The sequence below is a fragment of the Canis lupus genome, chromosome 29 (genome assembly GCF_048164855.1).
Source record: "Canis lupus baileyi chromosome 29, mCanLup2.hap1, whole genome shotgun sequence".
In the NCBI taxonomy this organism is placed as follows: domain Eukaryota; kingdom Metazoa; phylum Chordata; class Mammalia; order Carnivora; family Canidae; genus Canis; species Canis lupus.
Window position 1 is genome coordinate 4,394,343 of NC_132866.1, and position 27,259 is coordinate 4,421,601.

Consider the following 27,259-nt stretch of genomic DNA (forward strand, 5'->3'; position numbering starts at 1 on the left):
TCAGAGAGGGTAAGAAACCTGCCCAAGGCTTTATGGCTCTCAACTGGCAGAGCCTGAGTTCAAACCCAGGCAGTCTGAATACAACCAGATTTTTGAAAACCAGGTCTCCTCCGGCACAGTGAGCTCACCAGACCTGGGAATATTCTGAAACCCTGTAAGATTTTTACTAGGACAAGCGTGGGGAGCATGAGACTCTGTCTAAACTGGAAAACATTTCCTCTCGGGACAAATAGAACACATTCTGTAAATTCCAAAAACTCATTGAAAATATTTACTTTCACTTCCGCCCCACCCCCACTCCAAATCTATGAACCGCTTCGGTGCTAAGCCATGTTAGCATTTTGTGGGGTTGGGATTCCAAATCTCCCCACTCACAACATCATTTTAATTCTGTTATACCTGGAAACGCCCTTGCATCCTAAAAACGGGTATTTCATAAATATTTGTTCAGTGAGTGAATGAAATGGCCAAAAGGTTTACAAAAAAAAAAAAAAAAAAAAAAATCCAACGAGCAAGCCCGGGTTGAGCTTTGTTTTTACCCAACCAATGTCTCTATAAACAGCAGCTGCATCTCCTCAAATATTTATCAATGTAGAATCACAGAATTTCATGTCCTTTGAGAATTCCTTGTTCTGTTACCAGGGGAAAAAAAGCGAGGAAAAAGACCTCAAAAGAAATGAATGTCAGAATCTGCTAGAAAGTCAGGTAACAGGAAAACAGGAAACGGGCCACGAGAAACGGAGTTTATTCAATTGCGTTTAGGAACGTTCTGGTCCAAGAAACGTTGACCTCTTTTAGGACAGTCAGACAGACTGGACATCAGCTGTATCAAACCCTTTTGAGCAAAGAACAACTTTTTTATTTGAAATCCAAGGATGACAGGGAGGAGGGGAGGGCAGAGCCATCACAGAAATGCTCCTTTTGGTGAAAGATTCTTTCATGGGACTTGACACTGTCTCTGGGGCTCGGGAAGGCCCTTTGATTGTCCTGGGAGAGGCTTTCTTCATTCCTTTATCCACCCAAATGTTGACTGATCTCCCTTCCTCTGTACCCCAGGTCTGGCAAAGTCAGGCGGTCGGAGGCAAAGGACAGCAGCCCCCCATCAAGGAGTCTTCCCATCCACAAACGGAAGTTTTCAATAAAGATGCTACCCCAGGACTAACACAGCATAACTATTGCTCTGTCTCTCCTTTGTATCTAAAAACTGTGTAAACATAATTTGGCAAGCTTGAAAGACTGTAAACATCTTAATTTCTATTTGACTCAGACAGGAGGAAAGAGACTTAGATTAAGCAGTGAGCTTCATCCAAATTACCTAAGTATCTAAGAGGCAGCTCTAAGTAGGTTCTTGTGCTCTGATTTAACCTTGCCTGTGAAAACCCACTTTCTTCTTGGTCTGTGAATTGCACCCAGGGACCCGGTGGTACAGCCCGCAGCTGAGGCCAGGCCTCGAGCGGGAAGGTGGATGGATGCGCTAGATTGCGTCTCTTAGGAAACCCAATGGTTTCATCATCACCCTTAAGACCTTCCTTCAGTGAAAGGGGAGAACCTGCCCTGGGTGTTGTACCATTGAATTGTGTCCCTTCCATCCCCCAAATTCATATCTACCCGGAATCTCAGTATGTGACCTATTTGGAAATAGGGGTCTCTGCGGATGTAATTAGTTCAGTGAAAATGAGGTCGTGACGGGTTAGGATGGGCCCTCAATCCAATGACTGGTAGCCTTGGAAGAAAGGAGAAGATGCAGACACACCCCCCAGAGAGGGTCATGTGAGGTGGAAATGGGGCAATGGAGTCAGAAGCCAAGGAACCCAAAGGTTGTTGGGAGAAATCCAAGCTGGAAGAGGCATGGAAGGGGTGCCTCGTGGGGCCTTCAAAGGTGGCATGGCCCTGCTGACACCCCAGCGTCACACCTCCAGCCTCCACAACTATGAGAGAACACATTTCTGTTGTTTTAAGCCACCACGTTTGTGTTAATGTCTTACGACAGCCCCATGAAACTAAGAAAGGTTTGCATCCAGTTTCCTATCTGCCTATGTCTCCCTTCGTTAGCTGTGGGATCCTTCCAGGTCCTTCCAGATCCTTCCAGATCCTCCTCCTTTCCTCATGTCCCACATCCATCAGTCACCATGTCCTACCACATTCTTTTCTCAGGGGAATTTCACACCCTTCCTGTGCTCTGAAGAAAAAGACCTTCTTCACCTCACCCACGGCAGTGAGGAGTCCGTGAGACACCGTGAAGCACATGCTTAGTACATCTCCCAGAACTTGGCGAGGACAAGTCCATAATGGCAGGCCCGCCCAGCACTGTCCATCCAGACTGCTGGCCTTAGGTGTCCTTCACCTGCCACCTGCTCAGGGGCACCCAGGGACCTCCAGCAGCACCCTGGGATTCTCTTACCACCTTCACAAGCTTGTCACATCATTCACTCATTTTTCCCTTCCTTCCTTCCTTCCTTCCTTCCTTCCTTCCTTCCTTCCTTCCTTCCTTCCTTCCTTCCTTCCCTCCCTTTTTTTTAAAGTTTTATTTATTTAAGTAATCTCTATACCTCACGTGGGGCCCGAACTGACAACTCCAAGATCAAGGGTTGCATGCTCCTCTGATGGAGCCAGCCAGGTGCCCCTCACTCATTTTTCCTAAAAATTCAGATATGTGTATTTAAAAAGAAATCCTTCTCATTAGTGTAAATTGGAAAAGTAGCCTTGCTAGCCATACTCGGAGATCACCTTAATCATCAACTCAGGGACTGGGAGGAAGGCAGGCAATGAAATGGAGGCCTTTCGGTCAAACCCTGCTGTTCTTTTGTTAAAAAAGGTAGATTAACAAGTTTCAAGGATGTTAAAGACACTCAAAGTGAGCCTCTCTTTGAGTTTGAGGAAGACAGGAGGAGAATAATAAGGAAAGGACTTTCTCCCTTTGTGATTCAAAGTTTTTTACTGCTCAGTTTCCACCAAAAACTATCAAGGAATATGGGGTAAGAATCTGGCATCCAGAATGCATAAAGATATCTACAGCTCAACAACAGGAAGACAAATAGTCAAAAAAATAGATGAGGGCTTTGAGGGGACATGTCTCCAAAGATAACCCATGAATGGCCAGCAAGCACAAGAAAGCTCAATACCCACTGATCATTAGGGAAATGCACAGCAAACCCCCAATCCCATACCACTTCACACCCACTAGGGTGACTCTAAGTTTTTAAAGGGTTGGCAGGGATGTGAAAGAGCTGGAACCCTCACACACGGCTGATGGGAGTGCAAAACGGCACGACCACTGTGGGCAGCTTTGGCAACTCCGCAGAGAGTCACGATGGCACCCAGTAATCCCAGCCCTGGGTAGATATCTACCTGAAAGAACTCAGAACAGGTGCTCACACAAAAACTTGCACCCGAACATCCCTAGCAGCACGATCCATGGTAGGCCAAAAGCAAAAAACAACATTCATCAGCAATGGAGTGGATAAAACAAGTGTGGTCTGTCACATGATGGGATATTATTCAGCCAGGAAAGGGAAGGAACTATGGACACATGCTAGGGCAGGTGTGCTAATCCTCAAAACATGCTGCTACGAGATAGAAATCCGACAAAAAGGTCACAGAGCCTATGATTTCATTGTATGCAATACCCACAAGAAGTAAGTCAACAGAGAAAGAAGGCAGATTCGCGGTTGCTGGGGGCTTGGGGGTGGGGTACATGGGACGCAACTGCTGATGGGCACAGGTGGTTCCTTCTGGGGCGGGGAAGATGTGTGGGGACTAGTAGAGATGGTAGTTACACGACAGTATGGACGTAGTACGTGCTCCTGAACTGTTCTCTGTAAGACGGTCAATAGTACGTCATGTGACTCTTGTCTCCATAAAGACAGAGCACCCGAGGACCACCTTTGGGAGAAAAGCCAACCTCCCCAGTCTGGCTTCCAAGATCCTCATGGACAATAATAACATTTGTGGAAGTGAGAGCAAGCAGCACCTGTTGAGTGCTGTGGACTCAGTGCTAAGTACTGAGTGCTTGCCTTCATGACCCCCCGTTAGGCCCCCACCACGAGAATAAGACGGCGGGAGCCTCAGTGCCCTCCCTTGCCAGGTGAGGAGGCAGCACAGAAACGTTCAGGGAACGGGGGGCAGTCACACAGCTCCGCAGAGGACACGGCCTCCCGGGGCGGCTGGGCAGGACACCCTTGGGCGGGGGCGCGTGAGGCCCTTGGAACCGCTGCTGCAGGTGGGCTGTCCCAGCAGGCCCCCGGGGCCCCCGCCAGGCTTCCAAGGCTCCCAACGCCCGCCCCCCTTCTGTATTAATCATTCCTCTTGATTAAATTCTCGTCCTCCGTTCCGCGGGTCCCATTGTGCGAAACCACATGGTGAGTCCGCCCCGCAAATGACACTCATTATTAGAAGCTACACGGCAACATTTATACTAATTAAGTTGGGTCTCATTTCTTTAGCTCTAATTTTAAAACTGGCACAACTCCAGCGCCTCGTGTCCATTCACAAACTGCCGCAAACGGATGGAGTAAAATGGCCTTTTAATTTTTCAGCGCTTCGAGATTATTTTACACTTAAAAACCGCTTACTGGCCTTAGGATGCCACTTCCTTTTCTTTTTCTCTTCTTTTGCACTATAATCAGGGTGAATGTAACACAGTATGGCTTCGAACTACGAACCTTACGGCACGCTGCAGAACCGACCGGGCTCGTATTCTTTAATGCGCTAGAAGATATTTTTGCAAGTTTGTCTTCCCAGAGTGTGGCTGGTTTTTAAAAATTTGTCTCCCCAAGAAATACAAATCACGGCTCCCCGGGGTAATCGGGAGGAATGTGAAGGCAGAAATGACAAGCGCACGAGCCCCTGGGTGGCTCAGAGGTTGAGCATCTGCCTTTGGCTCAGGGTGTGATCCCGGGGTCGCAGGATCGAGTCCCGCATTGGGCTCCCCACAGAGAGCCTGCTTCTCCCTCTGCCTGTGTCTTTGTCTCTCTCTGTCTCTCTCTCTCTCTCTCTGTGTCTCTCATGAATAAATAAGCAAAATCTCTAAAGAAAAAAAAAAGAGAGAAAGAAAGAAATGACAAGTACGGTAATAACAGCAAAGCTGCCTGGGGTCTGCTCCCAGGCAGGTGGCAGGTCGAGTGCATCAGAGGAGCAGCCTCATCTTGGCCCCTTGGTCACGACCTTAACTGAGGTCTCAGTGAGGAAGCGACAAGGCAGGATTTGAACGCACTGTCTGGTGAAGCCCACGCTGCTTTTCAATACCCCAAGCTACGTAGGTACACATGCGCAGTGAACACACAGTGGACAGAGCATGTCATATGTAAGACATATGACCCCCAAATCTTGCAAAAGCGAGATGATGTTGCCTGTCCTTTAGTTCATTTTCAAGTACACAGAAACGGCTGCGTGAACACCTGCTATGTGCCACGCAGGGTGCCAGGTGCTGAGAAGATGACAAGCAAAGCGGGCATCACCCCCCCCCCCCAATTCCTGGGCTTTGGCACCACCGACTTCTCCTGGTGGCCCCATCGCTGCCTCCTCCCGCCCTCAGGCTCGTATCACTGGGGCCCCGGAGTCAGACGGCGATGTCCGCTCCCAGCCTACTCCTGAAGAGCATTCTCTTTCCTATGCTTTCCTCTGCGGAGCTCTCCTGCAGGTGGCCACCTGCATACAGGCTTCCTGAAACCGCCGTCACTGCCCAGCACACACCTGGGATAAAACACTGTACACAGAAAGCTCGGGCTTCACTCACTATGGGCCTTTCCCCAGCTCACCAGCAACCAGGCTGCCCAAGGTGAAAGAAAGCAAATGGAAAACCGAGTGCTCCTTAAGAGCATCCCCATCCACGCTTTGCAGTGTCCCCTTTCTCTGCATGCTGTTCCCTGCACAGCACGCACGCCTACGTGCACAGGCACACAATCAGATTCCTCTTTAGCGAAGAACGTTGGGGTGGCTCATGGTTGACCGGAAGGTAATGGAAGCCCCTTCCCACCATAATCAAAGCACAAGTAGGTTCCCCCCCACCCCAGACTTTCTAACATAAGATAGTGTAAGGTTCTCCCTAATGCAAACAAAATAAAGCAAACGTTATATTTACAGCGAACTGTGGATCCCACTTGTTAGGCTCCATGTGGAGGCCCAAATGCACAGGGACCCCCATCCGCCTGGGCTCTGAGTGACTCTGGCGGAGCAGCAACCCGTCCCTGGGCACGGTCACCACCTGGCGCGTGATGGACCCCACCCTGCTGAGCGCTCGGGGCCAGGGACCCCAGTCAGGGCCAGCGGATTTCTTAGGGTGACGTGGGGATGACCGGCGTCCTCTGAGTGGAGGACAGAGCTTGTGGGGCAGCGAGGAGAGGCCGGCGTTCTGGGATAAGCTGGTTGAAATAAAACACTGCACAGGATGCAACCTATTATTTCCCCCCCAGCAGGAAAGCTGCTCTCCCCATACGTATCAAAAATAATTCACAGGCGAGTCGGACCTGGGTTTATCCAGGCAGCAGATCTGCAATTGAAAAGTAATTTGTGTGTTTATCAAAGAAGGTCTCTGGGAGAACGTGGGCTCTTCACGGTGGTGCCGCCTCCGACCACAGGCTGTATGCTTAAAAATAGAGAGAGGGAGCGAAAAGAAACGCGGGCAGAGAAAATCTCTTCCTCCAATTTCACGCTGCAATGTTTCAAACAATTGCTTAGTCAGCTTTCGTGCCAAATATTTCCTAAAGTGCCTTTATGATGTTCACATTGGTGGGAAGGCGCGTGTCCAAGACGTCGAGCACGTTCTCGCGGCTCCCAGCACATTTAGCTACGATGTTTTAGGTGGGAGAGCGAAGCACTTACACGTTAAATAGCAATTTATGAAGCAGGGAAGCAGAAGACTGGCATGAATCACTCCCAAAAAACTGCACAACCACCACCTACGTGGATGCTACATCGTACAAACTGGTGGGGGAAACTCACGCACAGACTCGGCAAAAATAAAAAAAAAATGTAAAAAAATTTAAAAAAAAACACAGAATTGCCACGACACGCCTAGCTTATCAGGGAGTCGCAACATGAGCTATTAAACTTTAAAAGCTGCTGGGGAACCCGTTCTCCTCGCAACCTAAGTGAGAGACAGAAGGAACGTTCCGGAAATCCCCTCGCGCGCCTGTATTCCGCATCCGCGGATACTTACAGAGAGCACCGCTTTCTGAGCAGCCCCCAGATGATCACCTGGTGCGAACCCACGTCCGCAGCGCCGGGGGCTCCCTGGCCGACTCCAAGCGGGCCACGGACGCGAGAGGCAATACATTATTTACGTGGGCATTCCCTTTGTGATTCTCCTTCCGAGGCTGGCGGCTGGCGGCACTGTCATCAGAAACCAGAGCCAAAAATCCAGCCGGGAAAAGGGGACAGGAGAGATCGCTCGGCTCTCGTTGAAATACACGATGAAAAATTAATTCCTAATCGTCGTGGCGTGGTGACTTTTCTTTTCTGCCCCCACCTTAAAATAAATCACTAAGAAAGGCGGCATAGGATCCAGTCTGGCTGCCGGGAGCGGAGCAAGCCGGGGGTGGCGGCTGCGGCAGGTGACAGTCCCCGGCCGGCTGGGGAAGCAGGGGTCAGCGGCGGTGTCCTGGGCGTGGGGGGCAGAGGGCAGGGGGGACGAGTGGACGGGGCACAGCCCGGATCCCGAGCTCCGGTGCCGCGCGTCTGGTTTTCCGGCAAAACCCACTGCTGATGTTACACGTTCAAAAGGGTTCTTTCAAGGCAAAAAAAAAAAAAACGAAATCGAAATACATCTACGGTGACAACGTGGGAAGAGAGGCCCGTTGGCACATCCATCATGAGTGCCTGGCCCCGAACAGGGCTGAGAGGAACATTTCCCTCATCCTAGAGCTTTCCACTCAGCCCGAAGAGCAATTCTATTTCCGGCACGGTGCTGCTTTGCAGAGTCAACTTCTTGTATCCAAAATATCTCCATTTTCTTCCGCAGCACTTCCTAAAATAAAAAAGGGAAACGTACCCACATGATGACTCTCTCCCCTGTTACCCGAAAAACCGAAACTCCTGCTGCCGGCCTGTTGTTACCAAGTCGTCCTTCCCCTGCGACAAAGTGGAAGCTTCTTTATTTCCCATTCTGGGGGTTGAACCGAATTCTCCCGGGAAGGCAGTGGCTTCATCAAGCAGGTGCCCCTCCCCGGGAGGCCGTGGCTGACCTGCCGGGGTCACATGCACACGGGCAGCTCTAACGCCGTGTCCAGCTCTGCGGAGCAACCCTCACACACGTGCACCAGAGCACCACACCGTGTGGGACAATGGTTTGCTCTAACGTCTTACTTTTTTGGTTTTCTGTTTTTATTTTTTTTATTATTATTTTTTTTAATGCTATGACAAGTCCTCTGGCCAGCCCCAGGCACTGACTTTCATTCGGCCCTGACAATGTGATTTCAAGGACTGTTTACGGAGTACTTGCGTGTGCAAGGACTGTGCTAGAAACTCCAGCGAATCCGCCCCCACCCCCATCCTTTCTGCCTCCAATACAGAAAAAGAAAAAAGAAAAAAATCAGCCACGGTCCTGGAGATGGGCTCTGTGCGGCAGGGACAGTGGCCAGACTCTGCGCAGTTACTGGACCCGGGGTGGGCGTGCAGTCCCCAGCTTCTCGGATCTCGGCCTTGCCCTCCTCGGGGACCTCGATGATCGCGTTAGTTGCCTGCAAATCCATTTATTTCCTGAAAACACCGCTTCTCATTCATTTTCTGTTGATAAGGAATTTCTGAAACAATCACTGAAAACCATCTCTCCTGCAGACAGCCAACGCCACTCGCGTGCAGCACGATTGAGATCTCCCCGTTCCCGAAGGGGGCCATTATTTCTACCGGTTGCCATGGTGATGCTGCGGCATTGCTGCTGTGTGCTCAACTGCTTCCCACGGCGGTCACACCACACAGTTAAATCAAACCATTTGTTTCACGTGGCACAGGTTTTTTTTTTTTTTTTTTTTTTTTGGAAAACAAACACCTGGCTATGTAAAACTTAGTTAACAGAACTCCGCGCTTCATGCCGCGGCGGTGATGCATGGGGACAGCTGAGAGTGCCCTTGCACACAACCCAGCACCGGCGCGAGCCCCGACATTAAAAACACGCAGACGAAACATCTCACACGATACCTTAGCGTACTCCCCTTTATTAATCCCAGGGAGAAACTTCTTACTATTTCCGACGACCTGAGGAAAGCTTCTCCGAGAGCAAAAGTGACGTAACTAGAAATCAGCAAAAACAAATGGTTCCCGGTTGGGAGCTCACGTTTATGGAACCTCTGCCACACTTGTTTTCCAGGCAACGGCTGAGTTCTGCTACGTGTGCATCTCCGATCTTGCTCTTACTTGTAACTAGTGCACACGCACATACACACGTGACACCTCAGTTAATCCCTGAGGTCTCTAACCTGTGGGGTCTGCCTTAAACACAACGAGGGGTGTGCTAGTCCTGGGCTGCGCTCCACTTGAACTCAAGGATGCTGGTGCCCTGAGGCTGTGACCCTGGAGTCCAGGCTGTGAGAAGCTGTCTAGGCCTTGACAGCCCCGCAGCAGAGCGGGGACGCGAGGACTGGCCTTGGAGCTGGCAGGTGGAAGCGCCCCTGTGGAGCACGTGGACCTCACTGCTTCACCTTCTGCAGACACCGGGTTTGTCTGGACACTCGGGCCGGCAGCTGGTGTCCTCAGCTCCTACTGCAAATGGTCCTAAGAGCTGGCTTGGACTTCTGACAAAACGGTGTTCATCAAAAAGGGAGAAGTAACCTGGAGTGGACTTCAGAGGTCGCTATTTGGAAAAGGTGCTAATTAAGTAAAGCCAGACTTCAAGGAAAATGTCAAATCTAAATTCGGCTCCAAGTCATGAAGTTATTAACCTGGGTTTGAGTCGGGTTATTTGTGCGTTCGGGTCTTTTGTTTCCACGACTCCCTCTCCGACTATCACCACCAATGCCCTTTATTTGTTTTTGCTTTGTTTTTGCCTTCTTTGCTCCTTTCTCTCTCTCTCTCTCTCTCTCTCTCTCTCTCTCTCTTTTTTTTTTTCCTTTCTCTTTTTGCCAACGACTCTATAAAGATTGGCCAGGCTTGAAGCTGAGAAGGTTTGTTGTTTTAGGAACAGAAAGAAAACCCTCCCCACGTAGGAAAGAATGTCATGGGGGCTTTGAGCCGAGGCTAAAAACAATGAGTAGACACACACTTCTTGAGACACCCACTCCACAAAGAAATGGGGTTGTGGCATTTGCAGCCACTCCCAACAGCCAGGACCCGCCCGCCCAGCGTGTTTGCGAGCGCACAGCCTGAGGGTGTGTGATGTGAGCCCTGCGGCCCTCTGCGTCCTCCTTCCCTGGGAAGAAGAGATTTCAGGAGCTGAGCTGCTTACGGGCACCAAGGCAGACAGTGGGAGCTGGGGCTCCTGGACGGATGGGAAATGCATAGACGTGGGCTCCATACTGAGGGGCCACACTTATAACAGGGCTGGCCTCAGCGGGAAACCTTCTGAAGGAGATTCCACTTGATTTTTTTTTATTTTATTCATTTATGAGAGAGAGAGAGAAAGCACAATCATGAGCAGAGGAAGAGGGAGAAGCAGACTCCCCGATGAGCTGGGAGCAGGACGCAGGACTTGATCCCAGGACCCCGGGATCCTGACCTGAGCCGAAGACAGACACTCGACCGACTGGGCCACCCAGGTGTCCCATGAAGATTCTTAAGCTGGAGATCGTACAGTTAGAATCCTGAGCAATTTGATACGCTTTACTCCTAAGTCAGTAGGGTGCAGGAAGGATGGGGTACCACTGAGCCCCCTGCGTCACACTGCGTGCACCGGTGTGCAGCCCTGCAGCCTGCAGCCCCACCCGGACCCCCTCTTCCGTGCTTATCTGTGGCAGAAGCAATCATCTGACCAGGGCAGGTTTCCCCTTTATACACTATCAATATTAAGTGGGCTTTGGCCCATTTACCTGCCTTTGGTGAAACACAGGTAAAAATTACACGTTGCTGAGCAACGGAGGCTTCGGACACGGCATGTCCTTCTTAGGCTCTCTCGTTCCAAATAATTAGACATCATTCACGGCTCCACGTCCACACTGGGAATAACACATGAGACTTTACATCATCTTGAAATGAAAAGTGAATTGCACCGGTTCCCGGCAACAAGATGTCCACGACATGAATTCTCCCAGAGAAACTAGACTCTTGAATGCCAGGGCTGTCATCGGAGGCAGGAGCAAGTGGAGTCGATGGCTCGCTGAAACCTCAAAGAAAAGCTCCCTACTTCACACGCACACACATTTTAGAAATAGAGGTCAAATCCATTTAGTTCAAGGTGGCCTGGGATTTTTTTTTTTTCCCCAGCGTGTGCACATGTGGAGATTGAGTACAAACACGGGCAGAAATGCTCAACGAGGCACAGAGGAACGATTAGGCTCCTGACCTGACAGCTTTCCCCAGCGCTCAGCAAACCCGAGACAACTCCAAGCAATGCTTATCTCAGCCACCCGGTTATGCCAACCAGGAGGACTGGCCAAATACTGCGGCATCACGGGAAAACAAGGCGTTCACGGGGGTGTTTATCACCATCTATCGCACAAAGCTGTTTATGAAACCACAGAAGGCCTTGGGGGCTGTCCGGTGCAAACCCGGCTGCAGGCTCCAGGCCGTCAGCTGAGCACCTGCTGGGGAAGTCTGTGGTGCTCTTCTGAAGCCACTGACCCGGAGAATCTGGGGGCTGCAGGTACCCCTCTAAGTCCTCCAAATGGAGGCCCAAAAAGGCGCATGACCGTTCTGCTGCTGGGCAGCCCGCGGAGGGTGAGCTGGTGGGGCAGAGGGAGAAGCAGGCTCCCTGTGGGGACCCCAATGCGGGACTCGATCCCGGGTCTCCGGGATCACACCCTGAGCCAAAGGCAGATGCTCCACCGCTGAGCTGCGCCTCCCCCGCCCCAGCACCCTGCAAGCTGGTGTTTGAACTCGGTCCCCCGGCTGCCACACCCGCCTTCTGGCAAGCCCTGACTCTGCACTCTGCACTCGGGGGTGTTAGTTGACCTCATTTATTTATTTATATCCACCGTGCTCCAAGCACCATGTAGACCGGTGTAAGGAATACTAACTGCATAATCATTCATTCGCCCTCACCGGCTGCGTACACCGCAACGGGGGACGGAGCGGATAAGTTCATGCCAAGGGGCAGTGCGGGCTGGGATGACCATGTAGAGACAGTGAGGTAGGAAGAGGGACGGGGCTCAGGGAGCGAGGGCCGTCCCCGGGCGGGCAGGGCTCACCTTCCCAGAAACTAATGATGCAACAGGGAGAATTAAAGCGCTTGTTGGGAACAGAAGCCCCTTATTACAAAATCCTCGGGTGAACATTCCCGGGCTCTGACCATCATTTCTTACAGCGGGGCCGCTCCAGGTACGTGCTACCAGAGCCACCCCCCAGGAATCCACGTTCAGAAGGGCCTGGCACCTGGGGGCTACGCCCAGTAGCCGCTGCCTTCGTCTGTAGGAATTTTATCTCTGAATCTGTGTTTGGTGAGCACAGTCGGATGGGCCAGTGGCAGGGCATCCGGGGGTCCGGAGCCTCATTCCCACCTGGCCCACCTTCCGCCACCTGCCCAGGGCGGGTTCCTGACGATCTGCTCCCCAGCCCAGCCCCCAGTGTGGGCACTTGCCACCAAGTGGCGGGGCCCAGTCTTGGGCACCTGTGAGGCTCGGTACTGCCCGCAGTATCCCCCGAGCCCCGGGGAGCACAGCATTAAATAGAAATTTAAAACAAAATAAAACAACAAAAAACCCACCATGACAGATCCAAAGAAAGATCACAGGAGAAAGGAAAATGTTTTTTATCCTTTTGAACAAGCCACCCAGCCTTGTTTGCACTCAGTGCCGCCCCAGGCTCTGTGTAGGGTGTGAAGGTGCTTTCTTTCTGCAGGATGCTTGCCCCCCGACTCCCTATAACCCCCCACTGGCTCATCCCCTCCTTCACCAGCCTTTCGAGGAGTTGGGGGGGTCTGCTGGGTGCTGGGCAACCCTGGGGCATCGAGCGGCGTTAGGACGCTGGCTGCCCGCCCCCCAAGCTGCTGTGCCCCATGGGTCACCAGCAGGCACGCGGCCAGACCCACTGCTCGCTGTCCTTTTGCAAGGATCCAGCCAGGCACTACCTGCAGTGACGTCTTACATCGTCCGTAAGTCACGGGGAGGAGAACACGCGGTCAGGATAACAGGCGTCTCCTACTGTGGACTGCGGCCTTCATCGGGCCGTCCTCTTCATTGGACTTTTCATCTCCCAAGATGAGGATTTAATTCTCATTTAACCACATGCTCCAAGAAAACCATTTCCTGTGGATTTAAGAAACTTCCCACCGGGGACGCCCGGGTGGCTCAGTGGTTGAGCGTCTGCCTTCAGCCCAGGGCGTGACCCTGGGGTCCTGGGATCGAGTCCCACGTCAGGGTCCCTGCATGGAGCCTGCTTCTCCCTCTGCCTGTGTCTCTGCCTCTCTGTGTGTGTTTCTCATGAATAAATACATAAAATCTTTAAAAAAAAAAAAAAAAAACCCTTCCTACCAGGATTGCTGAGACCCCAGTGACACGAGCTCCGTGTCTTTCACGGAATCTGGATTAGAAACGTCAAGGAGCAACCTCCTCAAGCATCCGCCGACCCTCGGCCGGGCTCACTGCGCTCTGTGACCAGGGCCAATGCCAGACTGTTTCATATTTCCCAGGAACACTATGACTTACACAACAGCCAAATTTCTATAAAATGCATGACAGCCCAGCTGAAATAAAAGTTAATTTTTAAATTTATTTGTTTGTTTGTTTTTTACCTTTCAAATGAATTTCAGGAAGGGGTCAACACATTCTAGTGAAAAATGAAGACTCCTACATGCACCAGCATGACAAACGTCCAGACTTTCAGGAGGCTTTTAGGACCCAAATGTGCTACTTGGGTTTCTGAGTAGGCATCTGGACTTGTGGCACAATGCCTGGCTATCTGACACGGTATCTGAATTTCTAGAGAAAGTACTTGGAGAACCGGCTCGGTACTTGGATTCTCCATGTAATATTTATATTTCTGATGCAGTATGAAGAATTCTGACATGGTCCTCGAATATCGGAGAGGTACCTGGAGTGCTGACTTAGTACCCAAACCCCATGCCGGGGCCCTTGGAGCTGAGTGTAGCGGCTCAGGAGCGTCTGCGAAGGTTATGGACCAGGAGGGGTACATGAGCCCAGCCGGGTGGACAGAGGCCACTTGGCACAAACAGGCGGACTCAGGAAGCTTGAGTGAGTGGAAACTGATGATGTCACTAGGCTCTCTGGGAGGGAGAATGACCACGTGGCTTTCCAAATGCAATGGATTTGTAGCAACATGGGGGAAAATTTTTAAAACAGCTACACAGAGTTTAAAGCCATTTTCATAGAAAGGAGGGTTTGGGATGTTTAATGAGGCCTGATGTCCTCCAACTGGGGGCACTCTGGTCACGAGATACCCTCATCACTATTTCGTAAAAGCCCAGGGGGAGGCTAAATGCCTTCTCTTGGTCATATCACCATGTCTCCCTGTGATGTCTCCACAAGTGTGCGGAGCACCACATTACCCAGATCCCAGCAAAAATAATTTTTTTAAAAAGGAAACAGGTCTTAATTCTCAGCAGGAGGAAAACACACAGCCATGGGCTGTGAATCACTCATTAAAAATTAAATAAATCCACCCACAACAGGAAACAGCACAACAGAATGTCGGTGTTGACTTCAGGTTGGAAGGAATCCAGAAACAGGACTTGGAAACAGTGTCGGCTCTGAGTGCGATCTCGCTTGCACTGGGTGCCTCCAGGACCCCAACCTCATCCCCGAGACCGGCACCGCCCAGCCTGTCTTTTCCCAATGACTCCATGACTCGCAGGAGGAGAGGGAAGCAGCGTGGCACTGGGGGTTTCCATGGTTTCCGACAAGATCGAGCCATCCTCCGTCCCAGTGACTCGCTTCTCCAGGTAACACAGAGCATCACCCAGCCCCCAGAACCACGTGCCAGGATGCAGCTCAGGACAGTGTGGGGAAGTACCTCGCGTTACTACCTCATGCTTGGGCTGAAGTCTTTATTTTTGGGGGGGGGGGGGGCTGAAGTTTTTAAATCAAAGCCCAAGGATTCCAGTTTTCTCTTTGCACATGTAAGCAACACTATGGAAAGAATATTGCTTTTCAAAAACACCTCCCTATTAATAAAACCCTCCTTTCTAGGTCCCTGCCTCTTTCGGAGGCAGCGGGAGCAAACACAAATAAGAGCAGCGGGAAGAGAAGGCAGCAAAGGACAGCTGCTTTCTTTTCCAAGCGAAGATTATAAAACATTTACATCATGAGGTATAGACCTCATCCCGGCAGGGAAGGTGATGGATGCATCGGGCCCAGGCTTGGCAGGTTCACAGCAGTGGCTACTTTAGAGGGATTTCTGTATTAACTCCAAGCCCAGACGGGCATCACCCGAGAACATCAACTTTGTCTGCAAGGGGCCTTTAAACACATTCTCACCCAGATCTTTATTTTTTAGACAAAGAACGTATGTATGACTCAGGGCACAAAGGGATGTGTCTAAGTCATTCAGCTTTCTGGAACTAAACTCTTGTGCGTCCAATCCTTTCCTAGGCTCCTGTGCAAAACACACAATTACAGTTGCTACAGCAAGGACTCAAACACGGGCCCTACAGGCGATATTTCCTGAAGTCAGAACCAGGACCTACCACTCCATTTGTCAAGACCTTGCACAATTAAGAGCCCGCAGGGGACACCTGGTAAACGCTGGTGGAGGGAACCAACCAACCCCGCGCTGTGCCGAAAGGAAGCCTGGCAAGCGTGTGAAGAGAGATTAGAAAACTGGATTTGGTCAGCAGATAACGTGCGGAAACGTTTGGAACTCTGGCCAAGATCAACTCAACTGATCATAACCTGGTTCCAAAATATAATTACCTACCAGCAACCTGTTTGCAGAACCTGCAGGATATGTTCTTATTTATTACTATCTTCTACTACCTTGCATAACTGCAAAATTATATTTTTCGCAATGGAAAACATTATTTTCTTCGGGGCAGGTCCCCTTCCTCATTGTGGGTGATGCTAACGAGAGCCGCCTGGCTTCTCGGTGGGAGAGGAACCTGTGCACAGCGCAGGGGCTGCGGGACAATGACGAGTCCCGTCCCACTGTCCTCCCAACTCACTTTGCCCAGCCTGCCCGGGTCCCTGTCTTCTCATCTTCAAGGTGGAGGTGAGGATGCATGCCCAGGCTGCCTCCGGGAATCTCTGAGGCCTGAGTGAGCACGCTTCGTAATCTGTAAAATGCTCTACCTGCCTGCGTGCACAGTTTTATAAATGCAATTTATGTTTTCAGCATAAGGCATATGAGCTATCTGGCAAAACAGGAAATAGATCAAGTCCTGTTTTTGTGAATAATAATTTCCACCAACATGACGTTGTGAAAAAATTCATCTCTCAGCAGCAGCATGGTAACCTGGTGGTTTTAAATGTATTTTTATAAAAAAAATTAAAATAAAAATAAATGTATTTTTATATACAGCACTGGAACACAAAATCTCTATCATTTCTGATAGCAAACCAATCTTGGTAGAGGTATTTGAAATCATTTAAACACCATCAACCTATTTTTTTTAGACTTATTAGAATCCAATCAGCACCCCCTCACAAAATAAGACAAATCCAATTTTTTTTTTGCTTATGCTCATTTTCATTCAAAACAAGAAGAAAAGCTACACAGAGACATATCTTTGTTCAGCAATTCCACAGAGATCTTTTCTTTTCCAACATTTTAAGTATCTTATACCAAACTCTGTATTATAATAAGCTGCTTTAAAAAGTCACCTTGCATGGGCAATTTTGAACAGAATGGATTCATCCTCCTGTTGCTCAGTGTCCTGAGTCACATGAGGACATCACCCGGTTGATAGACTGCAGGTGGGGCGAGGGCCCGCATCGAATGGGGACTGGTTCACGTTCCTTCCACTGGGCAGCACCTGCTTCCCAGGTTCTCCCCAAGTCACTTCTAACTAAAATGCCACTTTCGCAAATCTAGCTAATACAGAAAGTTAAGAGGGTGGATTCGATTATAAAAAGAGGAAATGTCCGACTTAAAATGGGTGGGATTTTGATGTGTCATCCAGTCGACAATAATTGGGGATTGTTTTCCTAAAAGGTGGACCTCACCTTGGATTGCTGGCAGCCAGACCACCCTCCCGCCCTGTCCACTATCCCCATACACCACTTGGCCAGGCTGCAGTGGATTAAAACAGTTTCCTGAAGCATAAATCCCAGATTTCCTGCACAGGGCTGGACCAAGTTACCTGCGGTGCTTGCCAGATTTTCACTTAATGACTGCTTCCTTGAACCGAAGTTTTAAAATACCTTGGGAATTATATTACAAACAGCCGCGACCTAAAATCCAAAGCGATGAGAAAAGATTCCCCCTTGCAGCTTCCCTTTACCTCTTGTCCTCCTGGAATGACCCCGGGAAGCCATCGTGGCCTGCGAGAATCCATGTTTTCCTATGAGCTGGAAAAGGATTTCTCGAAGAATCCCAGCCCTGCACTGAGTCCGCAGGAGCCCAGGGCTGAGCCAGGAGTTTATATAGAAAAGCTGTGTTCCTATTTCCTCCAAGTGGAAACTGTGACAGCTTAATATCCATGGCTTTGCTCTATGACAAACGATTACCTAGTAGACTCTTTTAGGAGGTACTTCTTGGAAGAACGTTGAAACTTTCCTGGGGGGGAAAATGGAAGTGGAAATAAATGAGGGATTAATCCGTTTGTCACCAGCAGGTCCAAAGGCGTCCTTCCAACTTACTGTCAGCTTCCAGTTTCAGTTTACAGGAGAATAGCTCCTTTGCTGCTGGGAGAAACACGGTTTGCTCAATGGGAAACCCAGAGGATCCACCGATGCAAATAAAAACCCAAGAACAGGGCAAAAACAGGAAACAGGAATCAAATATCTGAAAAAGGTTTCAAGCCTTCCACGCTCTGCACATCATCCGCAAAGCTTCTTGTTTTCTTTCCGCAGATGCAGAAGCCAGCATGGGAAGGTCTGTTCCACCTGCAGAAACGCAGGCCCAGCTGAGGCGGGCAGAAAGCACATGCTAACTGGTGCGCTCTGCCCGCAAACATTTAGAGACATTCGGATTCTTCTTGTCTTTTCCCGCCGTGGCGGCCATTCGACTCCACGCCAAGGAAAAGAAACACGACTTAGAAGAGAAAAAAATCACACATATGGAAACGGATAGGGGAGGCATGATGGATCATTAAAGGGGAGACAGCTAGTGAAGGAATATTCCAAGTTAATTTTAAAATTAAATTCACTGTTAATACCAGCACGTTAATTTCGTTGCCTTTTATTCCTTTGGTATTTCCACGAGCCAAAGTGAAATAGTCAAGTTACGGTATCATTTAATTTTACTTACTGGTGGATACCCTTTGGTATAGCAATATAAGACCTCATAGAGCCCGGAAACAATATTTAAGCCTTAATTACATGTCTTGCATAAATTCTTAACGCCGACATTCCACTGCATTATTTAAATACTGTGCAACCGAGACCCACAGAGTTGCAAGCATTCTCTGGTTGAGGGAATGTTGGTCATGTTTGATGGTTGATGTGAATTATAGTGTCACTTTCCAAGTGTATTTTTACATGTTACAAAAAGGAGAAATAAAAGAAAACCATGGGAATGGTGGTCATGCTAAAAAGGCCCCCCTTAATCCAGTTAAACAGGAGAAAGTTGACTCTCTCTTTTTTAAGGTCAAATATTTATAGAGAGTGCCCCCCCTTTTTTTTTTAAAGATTTTACTTATTTGAGGGCAAGAGAGAGTGTGTGTGAAAGAGAGAGAAAGAGAAAGCATGGTGGCGGGAAGTGTACAAGGGGAGAGAGAGGGAGAGAGAATCCCGAGCCAACTCCGGGCTGAGTGCAGAGCCCATGAGATCACAACCTGAGTCAAGAGTCAGATGCCCAACTCACTGAGCCACCCAGGTGCCCCTAAGTGCCCTTTTTTTAAATGAAAAATCAGAAACTATTGCTAGAAAAGAGAACTCCTTTGGATCTCCATGACAGTAATGGCACATACATCATTACCCAGCTAAAAGACTTCCTTAAACAGAAACAACTGCCATAATTTTGTGCGGATGTTAATTTCAAGAATTTTATTTTATTTTATTTTATTTATTTTATTTTTTTAAAGATTATATTTATTTATTCGTGAGAGACACAGAGAGAGAGAGAGAGGCAGAGACATAGGCAGAGGGAGAAGCAGGCTCCCTGCAGGGAGCCCAATGTGGGACTCGATCCCAGGAAGGGATCACGACCTGGGCCGAAGGTGAATGCTCAACCGCTGAGCCCCCTGAGTGTCCCTCAAGAATTTTATTAACAGCCAAGTCGGGGTGAGCTCACTTACACAACACAGTGGCCCTAGGAAGGGACGGCCTGCTGATAGCAGGGCGGGCTCCCCAGAACACAGTGGGTTCCTGTGTTCGCCCAGAAGGCATCTACAGGGCTCCTGCCCTGCAGCCGCCCACGGCCTGTAGAGGCAGCTTGGAATAGCCACCAACCTTAGGGGGCTTACTCTCTCCTGCCCTGCCCAAAGTGAGCTATTTATTTAGTTCTAACTGACTCCAAAGCAAGTTTCTAACCACCCCCCACCACCACCACCAAAATGGGAAATAAATTCCCTTCTGTTAGCTGAAATCTTGAAATTCTGGAAGAAGATTCAAATGTTTAGCAGTGAAGCTGCCACAGGCTGAAATATCAATCTGACATTCTCCCCTGACGCCCTAGCAGCAGATTCCAAACAGAGGCATCAAATAAGGTAGCCTCCACAGGAAGGGGTCATGCTTGGAACAGCCTTGCGTCACATGGAGAGAAAATTCCTGAAACAAGAAGCACTTTTTACCTACGCACTCACAGCTTCTGAAAGCCACCTTGACTTTCCTAATGAAAGGAGGATGAAAGATGGCACCAGGCTGAGCGACATGGCCAGGCAGTGGGCCAACTTGCCAAAAGGACAGAAATCCTAGAACAGGCAATGGCAAGATAGGGTGTGAAGGGCCAGCACCCACCTTCTATCTCTGGGTGGAGATAGAAGGCCAAGGGCAGATGCTTTTAACAAACCATAACCTGGATCTTGCATTTTGGGAAGGAGGTGAGTCTGTGGGGCAGGACCCTCCAATGTTTCATTCCGGCGAGGTAGGGAGCCACTGCTCTGTGTAAGTAGCATGTTGAAGACCCATCCAAACCAATATGGATGAGCCAACCCCCTCCTGCTTAGGATGCCGAGGCAACAAGGGATTGCAGACTTCTTGACCGTAAGTCTCCACCCAGTAATACCACCCCAGTAATATCCCTTCTCTTGGAGCCCACTGCTGACACTTGCATTTGCTCAAGTAGATCATGCCATTCAATATCGGTAACATCCGACAACGATACAGTAGAGAACTGGGACACTACAATTAGCTTAGTGGGTGGCAGGTGGAGCCTTTTCCATTCTCTCCCTTGACAAATCGCTAACTATATTTGCATTTCCTCCAAGACAGGGAGCAACAGTCCGTACAACCCAAATGCCTTTTATCACACCAGCAAGACCATCAGCATTCACGCCCCAGATGAAACATTGCCACGAGACCCACAAAGGGGGCCAGCCAAAGCAGAACAGCCGACCCACTGACCTTAAAATAATTCCGGACAGAGTTAAAGTATTTCAAACAAGATGATGCACATAAAAAAAACACGACTTCCTGGCCACCCACATCCTGGGACGCTCACTGATGGTGAGCACCCAGGGCCACTTGCCCACATACTACAACCACTTCCCAAAGCTCTCAGATTCTCTTCCCTCGATTTCTTTAGGGAACTTAACACCAGTAAGCCGATTAAGTGAAACACAAAAAGGCCACGGCGTGTCTTTTTCTGAGGACTGGGACATGGAGACCTTGGAAAGCTGCCTAGATCTCTAAAGGCATAAAATTACCTGGCGATGACACGGTTATTGATGTTGTTGGCATTGTGTTTTTTTAACCCAGAGCGCAATCCAGAAAAGCTCCTTTTCAGCAATTTTCCCCACAGCAGATCAATTTCAGAGGCAATTACCGTCAATGCAATTATGTGCCCCCGTGGTCCCCAACAGTCACCCTACGCGTGCAGCCAGATAAAGCAAGGCCCTTTCCAAACTAAGGACAAATCAGCAAGAGGAGAGCGTGTGGAAATCGTGGTCTCAACAATATGGTTCAGGAGGCTGAACAGCCGAGCCAGGTTGTAAACACGCACACACAAAACACACAAAACGACGTAACAAAAACTGTGATTGATACAAGCCTGTTCCAGCAAGTCAAGGCATAAAATTCAAATACAACATGCTAGCCCTATTGGTCTACTTTCTCCAGAAATAGTTTCTCTAACAATTAAATCCCACACACTCTTTTTTGTTGTTGTTGGTAGCTAACTTTAAGTCAGGGGAAATAAAAATTATTTTAAAAAGTCTTGTACTCACCAAGGGAAAACGAAGGCTATCGTCTGAAAAAGAAAAGGGGAGGGGGGGAGAGAAAGGATTAGTTTTCTGGTTACCAGGTTGCTGGTTGCTGATTCTAGCCACTTCTTTTGTAGCCACTTCTTTCTCTACAGCACGAGTTGATTGTGCTCATTTTTGCTCGGTTGTTGGGGTCTTCTTGACGCCTTTTTATCTACATGGTGATAACTTTTTGCTGCAGTCATCAGCTTTCAGAAGTGTCCTGCCCCAACCTCTCCTGTAATTTCTGGTCATCGGTGATGGGGGTGCTTGGGAGCTGACCGCGATCAGAAGTACTGGGTGTCTAGCCCCCAGGCCGGGCCCCCCCACCCCGATGGCAGCGGCCTCACCCCCCTCCCCAGACGCCACCTCTTCACACCTGCATGGGATGGCCCCTCACCCCTCTTTTCCAGCTCAGGAATTATCCAGCCTGCTCATTACTCAACAATTTAGCTTTTATGTCCTCTTCGTTTTTAACATCTTGTTAAGATAGACTTTACATACCATCAAGTCCACCTGTGCATAATCCAGTGCTTTTTAGCATAACCACAGAGTTTTACAACCATCACCATCACCTAAATTTAGAGCATTTTCATCAAACCAGCAGAAACCCCAAGCCCATTAGTTCATCAGCTCCCCAGCCCATCGTCTCCCCACCCCCTGTCCTTTGGCAACCCCCTGTCCAAGGATTTGCCTATTCCAGGCATTTCATAAAAGTGGGATCCTATAAATGTGGCCTTTTGTGACTTGCTTGCTTTTATTTAGGGTTTTTTTTTTTTTAAGGTTCACCCATGTTGTAACATATACCAGTTTTTCATTCCTTTCTGTGGACAAATACTATTCCCTTTTTCACACACCATACACCTTGCTCTGTCCATCCATGCCTCGGTTGGTAGACATGACCCTCTGGTTCTTGTACGAGTGGCCAGTAGGGCAGCCTCACACCTCTGCTCGGTTCTCGCTGTGCATCTGCACTGTTAGATGTTTCGATCTCCACTATCTTTAAATGGCTAATGAGGTGCATGGTGTTTTCTACAAAAATAGAATAGTTCTTATCTTAGTCATGGCCAGGCTGGATATTTTAAACCAAAGACAATATGCTACGGCACATAATTTTAGCAAATTGTGGCACTAATTAAAAAGCTGACCTGAGAAGTAGGCTTGAAGCCAAAGAAGCAGAAGAAATAGTTCTTCTAATGCTAAAGGAATTTTAAATCTACTTGGGCAAATCTACAGCTAATGTTACCTTTAGTGGTGGAAGAGTGAATGCTTCCCCGCTCATACTGGGAACAAGGCAAGGATGTCCACTCTCACCACTCGCATTTAATATTGTACTGGAAGCCCTGGTCAAGGTAACAAGGCAAGAAAAAAGAAACAAAAGACCCAGAAATGGGAAAGAAAAAATAAATAAGACTTCTGTGTTCTTGGATGACTTGACGACCTACACAAAAAAATTCCAAAGAATCCACAAAAAGAATTAACTGGGGGTCAGGTGGGAAGCAGAGTCACGGAGTTCCCAGAGGGCAGCAGAGGCCAGTGCAACACGAAGCAAATGGCGAGAAGGTGAGGGAGGGACTGACTGTTGGGCAAGAGCTGATCATCAGAGGTAAGGGGAACTGCTTTTTGTAAGAGTAACTTATGACACGAGTCCACCTCTTGCAATCCCCTGACAGAACCTGGGAAAGCCCTGGGAAGAGTTACCCATGTGTCTGTCTGGGGCCAAGCATGGGGAGAAGCCAGGAGTAGAAGGAGCCCTTAATAAGACCTCAGGATGGGTAGAAATGCTTCAAACTATATTCCAAAGCAACACTGAGTTATTTTCATGCAAAATGAAACCAACATATGCAGAAGTGTATCATGGGCAGAAGCAAAACTGCAAGACTGAGTCAAACCAAAGTAAAAACCTCATGGGAAAAAAAAAACCATAGGGTGTCACACCAGGTGGGCACTCTCTCAATTGTTGGTTAAACTGATGCATAAGGAGAATTTACTCAATAGCAACCAAACGCAAGCTATAATTTTGAATTACACTTTGAACTAATGTTGCTCTACTTTTCAAACTCAGCCAGGACCCGGGCACCAAGGCTGTACAGATGGATCACATACCGCGGTGGTCTGGGCTCACACATGTTAGCACGAAACCACAACTATCAGTTTCTGAAAGTACGGAATTAGAACAAAAACCAAGCAACCAGAATACCCTCTGAAGTCAACCCTCATCACATGAACACTTCCTTTAGCCTCAGGCCCTGAGACAGACTGCTACTTGAGTACTGAGCACGTTTGAAAAGATGAAAATAAATAAGCACATTGAAAATTAGGGGTGGGGGAGGCCCGTTCCCATGACCAGATCTGCTCCCGTCAGGAGGGGCCGTCCCCCGGCTGCTTGTACAGCATCGTCCACAACTGGAAAGGCTCCTGGTCTTATCGGGAAGGGCACCATCCTCCAAACGAGGGAAGCAGAGAAGTTATTTTGGGTTTGGGATCCTGTCCAGTGCTGCTTGTGGTGTCTCTCCCACAGCCCACAGCCAGTCCTACGGAACAGGCAACACGAGTCCCATTTTATTTTATTTTTTAAAAAAGACTTTATTTGTTTATTCATGAGAGACACAGAGAGAGAGGCATGAGAGAGGCACACAGGCAGAGGGAGAAACAGGCTCCATGCAGGGAACCCGATGCGAGACTCGATCCCGGGACTCCAGGATCACACCCTGGGCTCAAGGCAGATGCTCAACCACGGAGCCCCCCAGGCGCCCCAAGACGAGTCTCATTTCAAAAAAGAGAACGCTGAGGCTTGGTGAGCCCCTTGACTTTGACCGGCGTCATGCACAGCGGAGGCAGGGGCAGCAGGGAGGCTCCCCCAGGGTTGCCGAGAGCCCTCGTGGCCGGGCCGCCCAGGGAAATCCAGCTTACCCTACAGCTTACTCTTGTTCGCTTGTTTTTCTTTCTGTGTCTCCAACCCCGGAGTGGGGGAAGCTGTAATTCCTCCAAGGCAGGGACGGCCAGCCTTTTCTTGACAGGCCTAGTGTCTACGAGAGCCTGCCAGCAGGAGGACCCGGGGAAGGCGCGCTGTGCCCGGGCGACAGACAGCACTGACTCTGCAACTCCCCCAAATCCCTTCTCACCCCGGGGAAAGCTCCACGGTGATCTGTGTGCCAGAAAGACCTGGGAAGGCCCAGGCTGGCCACAGACTTCCGGGGGGTGGGTGGGGTGGGGGGACAAGAGGGCCTGGGGGAGTGGCTCGGCCCCCAGCAGCCCGGGCCAGCCGCAGCCTGGACACGGGGAGGTCTGTCCCTGGGGCATCCATCGCGGCCGCTCTGCCTGCAGGGGCCAGGCCAGACCCGGGGAAGGAGGTGCTGTGAGGACACGGAACAGGGGAAATCCGCCGAGCAGGCGGGGAGCCGGGCTGGCGAGGTCAGGCGGGCGCTCTCCCGCAGGAAGGGGCCCCAGCTGCAGGGAGGCCGCCCGGTCGCTCACAAGATATGGAAAGAGCGCGCCACGCTACTGTCACGGCGCGTCCGGACCGCTCGGGGCAGGCGGCGAATGACAGGGCTCGGAGGCTGTCCCTCGGGGCGGCCTCGGTGAGGGAAGAAATTAAAAATGATCCTGACTCGTCAAGTTCTGACGTGGACAGAACCGGGCAATCTTTCCAAACGCAGATGAAAGTTAAATGTCTTTTATACACACACACACACACACACACACACGCACACACACGCACACACACACCCTTGGCCCGGAGCGCGCCAAACATTCAAGTGCGCGGCATAGACGCTGCCTCCAGGAGGTCTCTACAAGCTCTTCCTTTAAACGGGCGGCGGGGGTGGTGGAACCGTCGGGGGGGTGTGGGGGGGATGCCCATTTTCCTCTCCCTTAAACACGGTTAAGAGCATCTTTCCACATCGGGCAGTGAGTGTATCTACAAACATGAACTTTTACAACAGGTTAAAATTCTACAAAGCAAAACAAAAAAAGGGGGCGGGGGGCAGCCCAGGTGGCTCAGCGGTTTAGCACCGCCTTCAGCCCAGGGCCTCATCCTGGAGACCCGGGATCCAGTCCCACATTGGGCTCCTGCATGGCCTGCTTCTCCCTCTGCCTGTGTCTCTGCCTCTCTCTGTGTGTGTCTCTCATGAATAAATAAATAAATCTTAAAATATTTTTTTAAAAAAATCTACAAAGCAGGGACACTCAAATCCAAATCCAAATCATGCCACCCAACAGCTCAAATCCGGGCTCGCCGCAGTCCGACCCCAGGGAGAAGCTCCTCCACCCTCGGCTGCCTTCTCTGGGGTCCCAGGGTCTCTGGAGGCACTGAGTTGTGTCCCCATCAAAGTGTCAGGGCCCTTGAAGGGCCCCCGAGTGTCGTACCCCATCAGGCACAAGGGCTCTCGAGCCCCCTGCCTGGCACCCCCGCTGCCCCCAGGGCCAAGTGCACGGTGCCTCCCTGCGGGATTCACACGCTGGTGCCGCCCACAAGGCTTCTGGATCATCCGGGCTTCGGGTCCTCACTGACACCACACCTCGTCGTCTCAGGGTTTCCCTGTTTACCTTCCAAGCATCCCCAAAGTGGTTAATTACTGGATTTTCTAACATATGAAAGAAAGGCTGAAAGGGGCAGAGACACCTCCCCCCTCCACCCCGACCCCCCGATGAGGAGTTTGGGAGAATCACATTCTTGCCCACCCCGCAGCGAGCCACCTCGGGAAGGCAGGGGCAATTCTGTTGCGAAGGTTGGAGAAAAGATCCCTTTTCTCAACCCGTTTCGTCCCTCTATGACCAACAAGCTGGACTTCCAAACATCTGGCAGGTTTTGAGACTTATTCATGGACAGCTGCTCAGCGAAGACCCATGCACACCCCTGCCTGCTCCTGGGGTCTCTGGCGCGCCATCCCCAGCCTCCAAACTGCACAGGAGGGCCCCCCTAGCTACCCCGCAGCTGGTGGGGGCCCCCTTTGGGTTAGGAAACTGCAAACTAGCGCGCCAACCGCTCTTAGATTTGCAAGTTCAGACGGCTGCTGGCTTCCATCGGCCGCGTCCGTCTCTCCAGCTCTGCCGTTCCGTCAGCACGTGTTTGGGAGCACAGGGCTTGGAGTCTCCCGCTCCCTTCCGAGGCGCCGGGGGCTCTCCCTGCCCCAGACAGCAGGGCGGCCTCTCCTGTGCCCTCCCCCCAAGGGCCAGGAAGGGAAGCTTCAAGGTAGATCTCCTCCTTTTAGCCACCCCTGCACCTGCACGCCCCCCACCGCACACCCCCATGCACCTGCACACCCCTGCACCCATACATCCCCTCACCTGCATACCCCCACTCACCTGCACAGTCCCGCACACCCACACTCCCCATTCACCCGCACACACAGTCCCGCACACCCGTACACCCCCATGCACCTGCACACCCCCACACCCACACACCCACAAGCCCCCTCACCAGCACACCCCGTACCCGCACACCTGCACGCCCCCTCACCCACACACCCGCACACCCACACATCCCCTCACCCGCACATCCCCATCCACCTGCACACCCCCGCACCTGCACACCCTCACACCTGCACATCCCTGCACCTGCACACCCCCGCACCCGCACACCCACACATCCCCTCACCTGCACACCCCCGCACCCGCACACCCTCACACCCCCGCACCCACAGGCCCCCATTCACCTGCACACCTCTTCACCCACCCACCCCATTCACCCGCACACCCGCACACCCACACACCCTCTCACCC

The 27,259-nt window shown here is 50.5% G+C and overlaps 1 protein-coding gene across 7 annotated transcripts in view; it reads right to left on the reverse strand.

Moving 5' to 3' along the window:
• The window catches only part of PTPRE (protein tyrosine phosphatase receptor type E), a 158,425-nt gene that overhangs the window by 74,286 nt on the left and 56,880 nt on the right, over positions 1-27,259 (reverse strand). For 5 of the 7 annotated variants that reach the window (XM_072804878.1, XM_072804879.1, XM_072804875.1 and 2 more), the window contains exon 2: positions 21,521-21,543. Coding sequence is in view for 3 of the 7 variants with exons in the window: in XM_072804875.1 (XP_072660976.1) it covers positions 21,521-21,543 (23 nt within the window). In the remaining 4 variants the exon portion in view is untranslated. Of the gene's footprint in view, positions 1-7,156; positions 11,441-21,520; positions 21,544-21,914; positions 21,979-27,259 lie in introns of those variants that run through there. The other 2 variants (XM_072804876.1, XM_072804881.1) reach the window with 2 other exon arrangements.